Below are 13,355 nucleotides of genomic sequence, written 5' to 3' on the forward strand. Positions count from 1 at the left end.
CCTTTCTCCACAGCCTCTCCAACATTTGTTGTTTCTTGCCTTGTCAATTTTTGCCATTCCACCTGGTGTAAGGTGGTATCCCAATGTGGTTTGATTTGAATTTCCCTGATGGCTAATGATGATGAACATTTTTTCATGTTTCTGTTAGCCATCCGTTTGTCTTCTTTGGCGAAGTGTCTGTTCATGTCTTCTGCCCATTTTTTGACTTGATTATTTGTTTTTTGGGTGTTGAGTTTGAGAAGTTCTTTATAGATCTTGGATACCAGCCCTTTATCTGTAGTGTCATTTGCAAATATCTTCTCCCATTCTGTGGGTTGCCTCTTTGTTTTGTTGACTGTTTCCTTTGCTGTGCAGAAGGTTTTTATCTTGATGAAGTCCCAAAAGTTCATTTTTGCTTTTGTTTCACTAGCCTTTGTAGTTTGAAGAGACTCTTCTTTCCATTGCATGTTTTTTCCTGCTTTGTCAAAGATTATTTGACCATAGAGTTGAGGGTCCATATCTGGGCTCTCTATTCTGTTCCATTGGTCTATATGTCTGTTTTTGTGCCAGTACCATGCTGTCTTGGTGATCACTGCTTTTTAATATAGCTTGAAATCAGGCAAAACCAGAAGTTCTTTAAACAAAAATTTCCACTCAGACTTTCTTCAGACAACAAAAGTGATAATTTGGACTAGAGGCTCAGGTGAAAGCTTGCTAATGGTTATAAATCCTCAGCAAAGACATTAAGTTCTTTGTTATCATCTTCTAAAGAGAGCGTTTAGTTCTCATTCATCTTTACTTTGAGAGTTTAGTATACTGAGGTCCATGCTGTATCCAGGCTATAGGCTGTACTTCCCGCTTCCTTCTACCCAGTCCTGCCACAGACTTGTCAGAAACCGTTGATAAAGCTAATTTTGTCACTTACCTCCTCATGTTCTTGCTTTCACTTCAGATTTTGACCCTATTCCTCAATTTTGTGCCAGGTCAGGTAGGCATTGAAAAAGATTTTTTGATGTTATATCTACCATTTTTGTTGTTTCAGTAGGAGGACCATTCAAGGTATAGAACTTGAAAGCGTTTGAGTTTCAGCGTGAAGCAGGAGGAAGCCAAATTCTGAGAGAGACAAGAAGTGAGGACTTCCTCAGAGTAGACAGTAAAAGTTCCCAGGAGTAATGACAGCCCGGAGTGTTAGTGAGGCTACTGGAGTCACACAGGATGAGGCAGGAATCTAGTCTGATGAGCATGGAGGTACTCAAGATCTAAGACAATAGTGGTAAAGAGAAGGTTGGCTTGTGTTAAGGAAACATATGTACCTCCCAGGAAGAGTGCAATTTATATCATAATGGAAAAAAAAAATTGCTTCCCATCAGCAATTTCCTGGGAGATCTGCTCTGGAACATAGAAATTGAATGTATGTTATATGGTCAAATAAAGTATTCTTCTTTTATTAAAAATCAGGAGAAAATGCCAAACATAATTAATATGAAAGCAAATGAGGGGTGCCTGGGTGGCTCAGTCGTTAGGCATCTGCCTTCAGCTCGGGTCATGATCCCGGGGTCCTGGGATCGAGCCCCGCATCGGGCTCCCTGCTCAGCGGGAAGCCTGCTTCTCCCTCTCCCATTCCCCCTGCTTGTGTTCCCTCTCTCGCTGTCTCTCTCTCTGTCAAATAAATAAATAAAATCTTTAAAAAAAAAAAGAAAGCAAATGATAAATCTTCCCTATGATTTCAATGTTTATTCTTTTTTATTCCTTGAAAGAAAATAGAACTATAAAAGCAAAAGGAACTAGAGTGGAAATTAAACATTTCATGGGAGGTAAGGTAAAGTGATAGCACTATGTCATCTTGGGGGGAAAAGGAGAGGGATAAAATGAGTGCTTGAGGTCGGGAAGGAGAAAACAGGGAATGTGGGCAATAAGACTTGAAGATAGAAAGGGAAAGTGGCATGATGAGCAAAAAGAAAACAAGAGGATAAATGCAGATATTATAAAAGGGAAGGAAGACTAGGAGAAACACACAATGAAGGTGCTTGGAAAACTAAGAGACTATCTGAAGAAAACAAATAAAACCAAAACAAATAGACCCCAGAAATATATAAGATGAGGAACAGAAAATTTTAAAACGAAAGTTCAGAGGAAAGAAGAGGGCTGGAAATCCCTAGAAAGGAAAGGAAATGCAATCAGTAAGTGTGTATGTCCATGTCTTTTGGATTAATTGTGAGAATGTTTAGGCACCACTCCAAAAAACATGAACACCAGCCTTTGGGGGAATTGACAGATTATCCCTATCGATGGATAATCTTCCCGAGTAGTATAGAAGAAAATGGATAGAAGAACGGTAACCATCCTGTGGGCAGTGAAACAAACTTCATAAATAATACTTGCTTAGAACTTTTTAGGATTTGACTTCCTTTATAATTCTTTAGAATGACTTTTTAAAAATTCTTTTTTTTTTTTAAGATTTTTTTTATTTATTTATTTGAGACAGAGAGAATGAGAGAGAGCACATGAGAGGGGGGAGGGTCAGAGGCAGAAGCAGGCTCCCTGCCGAGCAGGGAGCCCGATGCGGGACTCGATCCAGGGACTCCAGGATCATGACCTGAGCCGAAGGCAGTTGCTTAACCAACTGAGCCACCCAGGAGCCCTAAAAATTCTTTAAATAACATGTAACTTGAGTAAATATCTAAAGAAAAAAAAAGTACTTTTCCTATTCTGTAAACTCCACAAACAGGTATTGAAGACCCACCATGTTTAGATTCCTATACAGGCAGGCTCCATGAGATTTTAATCAAATTTGTGACACATAATTACAAGGCAGACAAGAACATTAGATCCATTTATTTGAAGGCAAATAAAACATTTACAATCTGATTCTTGCATTAATACAATGTACTTAAAAGTACTTTGAGATATCCTCTAGGTTTGCAAATATGCCAAAAAAAAAAAAAAACAACAACAAACCCTTACAGGATTTCCCACATACATTTGTTAGTTTTGAAAGACTTAAATGTTATTAAAAATGTATGAAGAGAGTCTTCTCAAAAGGGCCTTAAATTTAAGACGGCAACATTACCCTGTATCTAATTCCCTCTATGCAGATTGCCATTAAAATGAACAGTGGATTATTTAACCAAATATATACATTAAACAAGAAAAGAAACCCTTCACTGGTGCAGTTAAATACAGAATAGTGAGGGCCACTCTCCAGAAACAGAGATTTTTCTCCATGTAGAACAAGGAGAAGAATGAAGGGCGAATGTACACTGCCATTTCTTTTTTTTTTTTTAAAGATTTTATTTATTTATTTGACAGAGAGAGAGACAGCGAGAGAGGGAACACAAGCAGGGGGAGTGGGAGAGGGAGAAGCAGGCTTCCCGCTGAGGAGGGAGCCCGACGCAGGGCTCGATCCCAGGACCCTGGGATCATGACCTGAGCTGAAGGCAGACGCTTAACCACTGAGCCACCCAGGCGCCCCTACACTGCCATTTCTTAGTAAAGTGTACCTGGGAGTAAGTGGAGAACATCTCAAAGAAACCCTTGATGCTCACCATCTGGGGAGGCTGTGACATTATTTGGTCTTAAAATCGCAATGAGTATGCTGCATCCTCCATAGCTAATGTGTCCTGGTTCATTGGGCACACGAAATAGTGCCTGCCAGTTGATTTCTGGTTGCCAATCAAAACAAAACAAGAAACACAGTATCTTCAAAGGAGAAGTATGCACCTCTTTATTTCCTTCAGTCTGTTGGATCGCTCAGCTAATCAAGTAAATTTCTTCCTTTCCTCTTCCTTTGCACCCAAAAGATTCAGACAGGGATCTGTACCAAGGTCTGATAGACCTCATTTCAAGTGTAGACCTTCCTTTAAAGGATGGAGTCAATGGAAACAAACCAAAAAGAAGTCATTATTAGACTTAGTAAAAATACATTCCAGTTAACAAGTACAAACATTTTCTTTGTAAAAAGAAAGCAACAGGAAATTTTAGAACATTTTTTCCCATTTCTTTCAATAAGCATATGTAATTGTTTAAATTAGAAATAATATGCCGAATGCTTCCAAGGTAGCAAGCAAACTATCCATTCAAAATCTCAAATACTGGGCGCCTGGGTGGCTCAGTTGGTTAAGCGACTGCCTTCGGCTCAGGTCATGATCCCGGAGTCCCTGGATCGAGTCCCGCATCGGGCTCCCTGCTCGGCAGGGAGTCTGCTTCTCCCTCTGACCCTCCCCCCTCTCATGTGCTCTCTCTCATTCTCTCTCTCACAAATAAATAAATAAAATCTTTAAAAAAAAAAATCTCAAATACTTCTCCATCAACTCCCTCCCTCCTTAGGCTTAAACACGTGGCATTTCGGATCAAAGGGTGTCAGTTCAAGTCTTGACTCTAAATTCTATCAGCTGAGTGTTCTCCAAAATGTTGTTTAGTACCTTCATCTGTAAAAATGAGGAAAAATATTCTAAGGTGTTTTGTGCTTAGAGTGGTTAATATGAAAATTAAACGGAGTGAAACAGGGGCGCCTGGGTGGCTCAGTCGGTTAAGCGACTGCCTTCGGCTCAGGTCATGATCCTGGAGTCCCGGGATCGAGTCCCGCATCGGGCTCCCAGCTCGGCAGGGAGTCTGCTTCTCCCTCTGACCCTCCTCCCTCTCATGTTCTCTGTCTCTCATTCTCTCTCTCTCAAATAAATAAAATCTTTTAAAAAAAAATAATAAATAAATAAATAAATAAAAAATAAATGGAGTGAAACATATTAAAAAATGCCTATCCCATGGAGGATTCTAAACACATTTTAGTTCCTCTTTCTTCATCTCACCTTCTCCTTTCTCTCTTCCTTCTTTCCATCACCCCTTTCGAATGAATGGTTCATGTTTCTTCTCCACTTATAATGAGATTTCTCTAATAGACGTTTTACATTTCTCATTCTGCATTTTGTTATGCCCATTCCACTCTCTACTTGGTGTCTTACTGTCTATCTCACTGAAGCCCAAACATTTAAGTTAATCTCTTCCCAGATCCTTACTAGATCCACTTATCTTCTTTCTAGTTATCCTCGACTGATTTCTTGTAGTCTCTCATAGAAAAAGCTAGTATTTCTCCTTCTTGCAGTCTTGGCATTTTGGGTGCTATCCTGGATCCTCAACTCCAGTTCCACAGTGGATTCACTGACCAGTAGTGTACTCAGGAAATGGCAAAGGATTATGGGAAAAAGCATAGCTATTAGTCAATTAATTAGTCCAAAATCTACAGTGTGATGGTTAAACACATGGAGTCTGGAACCAGACCTTGGTTGAAAACAGTTCCACTACTTCCTGGCAACGTGAGCTTGGTCAAGATATTTCATTCCCTCGGCCTCGGTCTGCTTAGATTTCCTTGAATTCCTGACGTTTGAAGGGGATAATGAATATAATGCAGTTAGCACAATGCACCGTACATAATAGTAGCTAACATTTGGGGAATACTCTGTAAGTGTTAATTCAGATTAATTTGAGGATCTTCCAAACGAGTGATGAGAACTAAATAAAGCGCAGATGAGTGACAATACTGAAAATTACTTTAATTACTTTTGTGTTTATGTTTTAATCTCATACTTTTTCAAAACAACTGCTTCGTAACAGAAGTTGAACTTTCTTGATGAAGATTCAGAAACTGTAATATATTTTCAAATATTTATGAACAGAGAGAAAGAATTTGATCTCAGAATGGTTACTTAAATATACTCATTTTAATTCTGAAGACATGCCTGCAAACTCTATTTACTGGAATGAATATTATAACAACACATTGTGATGGAGGTGCCACGTGAAGTTTTGAGTATAAGAGTGTTTTCTTCTGGCATTTTGAGTATTTATATTTTATATTTCACCTATTACCAACAAGTGAAAAATTATCTGGTATTAATTAAAACTCTCTTGACTTTCAGCATGTCTTTAGGTAAGATAGATTTTTCTGTGCTTTGTGTCATTTTCATTACAAGGCTAAAGCATTAAATTTTAATACTTGGCATTCATACATCTGTCAAAATTCATTTTAACTCAGGCATAAACATGTCATTTGCATGTTGATTAACTGCCACGATTTCCTCCGTAACAATTTCAGATTGGAAATGCACATAAATCACAACTGAACAGATCCCTATTAATTCCAAAACCTCATATGAAATAATTGTTGTTTTTCTGGAGAAAATCTGTAGTCAATGTGCAAATTATACATTTTGTTTATACATGCAATCTATAGTTGATGTTTTAATTATACATTTGTTTATACATGAAACTTGGATTTCCAAATGAAAGATGATAAATACGGAAAAGATTTAGCCAAACTAAAGTACAAACTTTTTATAATCAAATTAACTGGTTTGGCTGCAAGAGGCAGTTAATGAAACCACCCTGGCAATCTCCCGCAGTGGTATTATGTTCTAGAGTCAGGCGAGGGAGCTCTTCCCATGGTATTCTGGTCTAATGTTCAGGAGAAACAGGTGTGAGAAGTCAGCCCAGTCAGAGGAAACACCCCACAAGTTTGGGCAACATCATGGCGGTGCCGTGTTTGGAGACCTTGAGAAACATAATTAGACCTATCACAGCTGGGGGCGGGAGGTCGTTTTTCGATTCTGTTGAGGTTTTCAGAGATTCTAAATTGTCCTGGAGGAATACGGAAGTTACAGTATCTACTCAGAGCTAAAAATGGAGGGCTTTCAAATCAGGAGGTTCATTCAAGTTCCCTCCCAGCGTCCAGTGTGCTGGAGCCAAGCTATATATGAGGGTGAGTGCCTTCTCTTATAGACAATGGACTGTGACTTTGGATCCTGGATCTCTCTCTTCACATATACTTTAAGAGTTCTGAAATACAAAGAAATTCATGGTCTTTGGAGGGTTGAAGTTTTGAATTGCCATTGCACTCTTTAAAGAATGGTTTTAGCTATATATTTTGGGAGCTTAACAGAATCCTCCTGCATTCTTTTTATTTTGCTTTAATTTGCACTATGATTGTCATGAGCCTCATTTCTTTACTTAAAACATTATGATAGCATGGAAACACTTATTATTGTTCACAATGAGAGGGAACATTGCATACTCCCCATCCTTAAGAAGAGTGACTATACTAGGGCGCCTGGGTGGCTCAGTTGGTTGAGCGACTGCCTTCGGCTCAGGTCATGATCCTGGAGTCCCAGGATCGAGTCCCACATCGGGCTCCCTGCTCGGCAGGGAGTCTGCTTCTCCCTCTGACCCTCCTCCCTCTCGTGCTCTCTGTATCTCATTCTCTCTGTCTCAAATAAATAAATAAAATCTTTAAAAAAAAAAAAAAAAAGAAGAGTGACTATACTGATAACATCTAGGCCTATTTTTAAAGCAGAGTTGATGCTGCATTTGATAGGGTAAATTAAATAGTTCACATTAAATTTGTTCTCAGAAATAAATAAAAATGTAATCTGTAAACATAAGTTATTATGTTGAAATGATGACATCTTTCATTAGGTTTCTAACATTCAGAAATTAGTCAAAGGGGTTATATATGTTTTCAAGGAAAAGAAAAATGGAACCTAAATGGCATTTTATTGGCAAATTGATATCTAGCTGTTCTTCAACTACAGTCTTTGGCTAGGGAAGCAATTGGGGCCATCGAGGAAAAAGCAGGAGAGTGAAGACATCTGATCCTGGGTCTACCACTAAGTAGCTGTGTCAATGCAATGTCTGTTTTCTACTCTGAGTCTCAGGCTACAGAGGTTTCAACTGTGCAGAATGAGGCATAGCAGGTGGAAAAGTCATGTGAGGAGTTAAAATTATTCATACTTATATGGTATTAGAGGAAATATATTTGCATATATTATATATATGTGCAAATAATTTTTACATATGTATGTATATATGTATACATATATGTATATATAATATATATTTTACATGTATATGTGTATATATATATATAGCTATAAAGAAATAATAACTATATGGTAGATATAGATAGATAGCTATAGGTACACACAAACATGGCCAGATAAGGCAATATGGTGAAATAAGAAGTAAAGCGTACAAAAGGAAGGAGAAAAATAGTTTGTGGGTAATAATTTTCTTCTGTTTTTTTCATGGCAAAGTTGTTTCCAAGTTTCTTGAGTTAAAAGGAAAAGAAACGTAAAATATTTCTATCCTGTGGAAATAAGTTTTGTTTTGCTTCCAAATTGAGTGAATTACTTTGACTTACGTATTTAAGTCAAAAAGTTTTTCGGAAATTAATATATAAACTTTCTTAAGCAACCCCATTCTTCACTGTACCCTCAGCTCCTGGAACAAGTGGCTGGGGTTATCCTAGATGCTCAAGAAGTATTTGATGAATGAATAAATAAATAGAAAAATATTGGATATGACCCCACCTTAATAGTCTGTACACCATTAAGGCTGTATATCGAAACATTTAAATTATTAAAAAGTTATGGCTGGGTGATAGACATTGGGGAGGGTATGTGCTATGGTGAGTGCTGTGAATTGTGTAAGACTGTTGAATCACAGACCTGTACCTCTGAAACAAATAATACATTATATGTTAAAAAGAAGAAGAAGAAGGAGGAGGAGGAGAAGGAGAAGGAGAAGAAGATAGCAGGAAGGGAAAAATGAAGGGGGGGAATCGGAGGGGGAGACAAACCATGAGGGACTATGGACTCTGAGAAACAAACTGAGGGTTCTAGAGGGGAGGGGAGTAGGGGGATGGGTTAGCCTGGTGATGGGTATTAAGGAGGGCACGTATTGCATGGAGCACTGGGTGTTATACACAAACATTGAATCATGGAACACTACGTCATAAACTACTGATGTAATGTATGGTGATTAACATAATAAAAAAAAGAAAAGAAAAGTTATGTTAATACTGACTGTATTAGTTAAGTTTATCTAGAGAAACAGAGAGGTTTAGTGATGAATTGGTTCACACTAAAATTATAGAGGTTGGGAAGTTCAAATTTTGCAGGGTGGGCTAACAAACTGGAGACCCAGAGAAGAGCCGATGTTGCAGTTGAAGTCTGAAGGCAGTCGGCTAGCAGAATTCCTTCCTGCTTAGGGAAGGTCAGTCTTTTGTTCTATTTAGTCCTTTCACTGATTGGACGAGGCCCACCCACAGGATGGAGGTGCTTTACTGAAAGTCCACCAATTTCAATGTAAATCTCATCCAAAAAACCATCACAGAAAGAGTTAGTTCTTAGAATATATCCCCCAAATCACCAAACTACATCTTTTCAAACTAAGTAATGAAATAATTCAGCTCAAAGGCATTTCAGAAGTTTAAATTTTTAAGTATTTATTATGTGTCTATTACATGCATGGCCCTTTGCTTGGTCCTGCCTTGCACAGGTGAATAAAATAAACTTCCTGTATTCATAGAACTTACAGTTTGATGGTAAGATAAACGTATTAGTAATACCACGTTATGATTTTCATGTGCAATATGGAAAAAAACCCCAAATTATCTCTCCTTAGGATCACAGTTACACATTTATGGTGCTTCTCATTCTCTTCATAATGCTCACCCTGTAACTATGCCATCAGACTTCCCGCCTTTTCTAAAAGTTGCATCCACAAAGGCCACACTTGTGTTGATCAGGACCTCAACTCTATTGCTTGTTAATTCAGAAGAGCTACTGTCATGCTCAGAGCCTCCATGTCTTCATTTCTAAAGTGAGTGTAATAATTTCCACGTTGTCACAATAAGATGGTAATGTGATTGACCTACAGATAAAAGGGTTTAGTGGCAAATGGTTAGGAAATTTACAAGGATAGCAGAAACAGCCCCAGTTACATAAAGCAGGGGTTAACACAGGTTTCAGAGGTGCAGGTATGGCTTCTCATATTCTCCCAGGACTCCAGTGGAACTGTGCAGCTTCCCATGACACTGCCTGAATGGAGTAAGCATCCCACCAGGTGGGAGAAGCTTCCTTTGCCGTTTTCAAGGAGTTTTTAAAGACCCTGTTCTTGGTATCAACCAGGTTGTTACGGAGACTCTGGCTTCATGCCTGCCTCCTCGCTAGGTGCAAATAACTAGTGCAAAACAAAATTAGCACCTTCCCAAGTGTTTATATGGAGGTGGGATGAAGTGAGGTTCTATTACCCACGATCAGGCTTCAGCAGGCCTGGGCTTCAAGCTCTGTTACAGCCCTTCCTGCAATCAATGAGCCCCCAAAGATTCAATGTGGAAATGTTTAAAGCACCTAGCATATAACAGGCAATCAATTAAAAACTGGAATTCTGTGACATATATAATATTGTCCATAATTCTGTAGGTGTACTGCTGAATTATTAAATTAAATTGAAAAGATAATATTCTAAGAGCTGCGTGCTATTACTAAAGTCAACCATAACTGCAAGTTATTATATTATTATTAATATACTATTCTGTATGTTATCATTCAGTGTACTGTGCTTAGACTATATTCAGATTTTTCACATTCCCAACCTCTGTGCATTTATTATATTGTAAATTCTCTAAAAGAGGAGCACTATTCATCTTTGAGTGTAACCAGATATTTTATTCATTATTTTGCTCAGGAACAAGAGTGTCTATGCTTAAAGGGGATTGTTCAAACATTTAATTGGTCTTTGTCAGAACGAGCTTTTCCTTGATTCTCTTTGTGTTAAGAATAGCAAATTATACTACTTTATGTTACAAGTGAAAAACATGCAAAACTTGTGATGTCTACTGATTTAATATTTTTTTAATATATGATGCTATATTTGTGTTTTCCACAATGTAGATGTAAGCCACTTTATATTCAACTCCAATTAGTCTTACCATATAAGAAACTGTTAGCAAGGACAGGTGTCTGTTGGTAAAATTCAGAAGTGATTCAATAGAGTATGAAAGCAAACCTGAATCTGCCACTCAAATAGCATGACACCTGCCCCCCCCAGCAGATACACACACACACACACACACACACACACACACACACACACACACACACACACACACACACACACACACACACCTGAACACTCCATTGACTTTATAGATCACCCAGGACAGAAGCAAGCCCTTTATCATGTCAGTGAGGTTCTTCATGATTTGGCTCCTCTGTCTCTCTTCAGCCCTGTTGCCAGCCACAGCACCTTGACACTCTGTGCTTTAGCCACAGGGACCTCCTTTCGAAAGTCTCAACTGATCAGTCTCTTTCTGCCACCATGCCTTAGGACATGGATATTTACTCTGCCTGGAGTATCCTTCCCTCCCCATGTTGAGTAGCTAACCTCTAAGAATCTTTTAGAACTTCTTTATAGAAGCCATCTTAGACCTTCTGAATTGGGTAAAATATCCAGTCACAGATTCTAAGCATCACATAGCTCTCCTTTGTCGAATTTGTTTCTAGTGAAATTTCACACGTACTTGTGTGAACACTTAATTGCTATGACTGCCTCCCCATCCCCATTAAGCTGTGGTCTCTGTGAGGGAGAGTCCTTGTCAGTTTCTGTACACCATTACATTCCCCCGGTGCCCAGCACTGTGCCATGGAATAGTAGAAGCTTGGTGAAGAGAGAGTGGAAAACGAGTATGAGTAGTGCATGAAAACATATAATGTTGGCCAAGTTTCAAGGCTCATCTATTTGTGCAATGGAATATCAAAAGACATAAGAGATGGTTTAATTTATTTGTTTGGAATTTTGAAATCAAAAGATTTCAATGAATGAAGTGCTCTTTATTTCTGCCCTTGCTTTTGATTCCTTAGGGCACCTGCTAATTTGTCAAATGCCTTTGATGAAACTGTTTGCATTTGGTTCAATTTTTATTTGTTTTCTTGTCATCCTCAGGGAGCAGAATGCCTGTCTGACTCACCCTGACAGATCAGCTATGGCAGGTCTGCTGTTATAGAAAATTCTCCACCCAAAGGCTCTCCTGCAGGGAAGGCTCCTGAGCAAATGCTGTCATTAGCAACCAAGCATTGCTGAAGACATGCAGTGCGAAAATATGTCAGGTATTATTTCAGTGTATAGGTTTTAGTAGAAAACTATGAAGAATTTTCAGGATATTGAATATAAATTAGGCCAACAATGACCTTTAACCTAAATCTTGAGAGTTTCCCTTGTCATTTTTATTTTCTGATTTTTGTTGCCCATCTTTTGAAAATTCATACATTTGCCCTTGTATTTTTCAGGGAAAAGTGCTTTCATCAGAGAATGTTAGCTACACTATTGGATTTCCCTTCACTTTTTACATAGTCTATTTCATACTTCTTGGTTTAAATTCATCAAAAGAAACCTTCCCTAAAGCTAGAACCATAGATATATCAAACGTCCTTATATAAGATCTCTTTTTTTTTTTCTTTTTTTAATGTACATACAAGCACACTGCACTGTCTTGTGCATAACAGATAGCCTGTGAGCATTTGTTGAATTAATGTTTCTCCCCTCACAGACCATTCTGGGAGATAGTAATTCTTCATTTAATTTAGTCAAGATATAATGTTTATTTTTTAATTTTCAAAACTTTAGAGTACTAATCCTTGGTTCTGCATGGTACAGGAAAGTTGGATGAATGGACTGATTTGACAAAGAATGAATTTTCTTTAAAAAATAGCAGTAAAGCAAATTATTAATGGTATTTCCAAGATAATTGTCTTAAGGCTGTTTTCTTTCAGGTTGTTATAGTTCAGGAGGGATCTATGCTTTGTTGAATTAAGAATGATTCAGAAAGGAAGGAAGTGTTTGAGATTCATTTGTGAGACTAGTAGGAAAGGAGCCACAGAAGGATTATTTATCCTACTATATCTAAAGAAGTAGTTATAATAGGAATTTTCTTATCTGACTCAAGTAGAACCTATAGTTGGTTATATCATTGAAAAACAGTGAATGTGAGAAGTCATTAAAAAGTGATTCATGCATGTCTTAAATATTTTAATCTAAAACATAAATTTATTGTTTATTTAAATTTATTTCTGAATCTCCTTCATTGGTCTTCCTAACTACAGATTGCTTTTCTCTGTGCCCTCATCCTCATTGGAAACATGGCTGCCAATAGTTCCTGTCTAAAGTTCTATCTAAAGTGGAGGTACTCCCTCTACCTTCTTTCTCTTTCTTTCTTAGTTGGCAAAGTTCCAGGCTTGGGATTAATTGGCTCAACTTCAGTTAATTTGACTGAGCCAGTACTAGGACAATAAACTGCGTGGGCATACTTCCCAGAAGAGTGCGTGTGGCTGGTGGTAAGACAAAACAAATGGTTCTTATAAAAACTTCAATCTCTTCACTGATATTCAAGCAACTAAAATAAATCAGTTAAATAACAGTTACTTACTGACTGTGGGTGCCTGTCAAAGTACCCTCTGATTGTATATGCATTACCTTTTCCATCATTACAACAATTTTGCTAGTCCATGAAGTGAAGACCCATGACTTTTCCCACTCAGAACTCCTTC

General features: G+C 38.0%; 1 protein-coding gene across 1 annotated transcript in view; it reads left to right on the forward strand.

Moving 5' to 3' along the window:
• The window catches only part of POT1 (protection of telomeres 1), a 120,142-nt gene extending 108,240 nt beyond the window's left edge, over positions 1 to 11,902 (forward strand). The window contains exon 20 of the mRNA XM_081800163.1: positions 11,755 to 11,902. Coding sequence (XP_081656289.1) covers positions 11,755 to 11,774 — 20 coding nt within the window. The 3' untranslated portion in view covers positions 11,775 to 11,902. The remainder of the gene's footprint in view (positions 1 to 11,754) is intronic.
• The last annotated feature ends 1,453 nt before the right edge of the window (positions 11,903 to 13,355 follow it).

This window comes from Leptonychotes weddellii, chromosome 12 (genome assembly GCF_054177405.1).
Source record: "Leptonychotes weddellii isolate Sample4059 chromosome 12, ASM5417740v2, whole genome shotgun sequence".
Classification (NCBI taxonomy): Eukaryota; Metazoa; Chordata; class Mammalia; order Carnivora; family Phocidae; genus Leptonychotes; species Leptonychotes weddellii.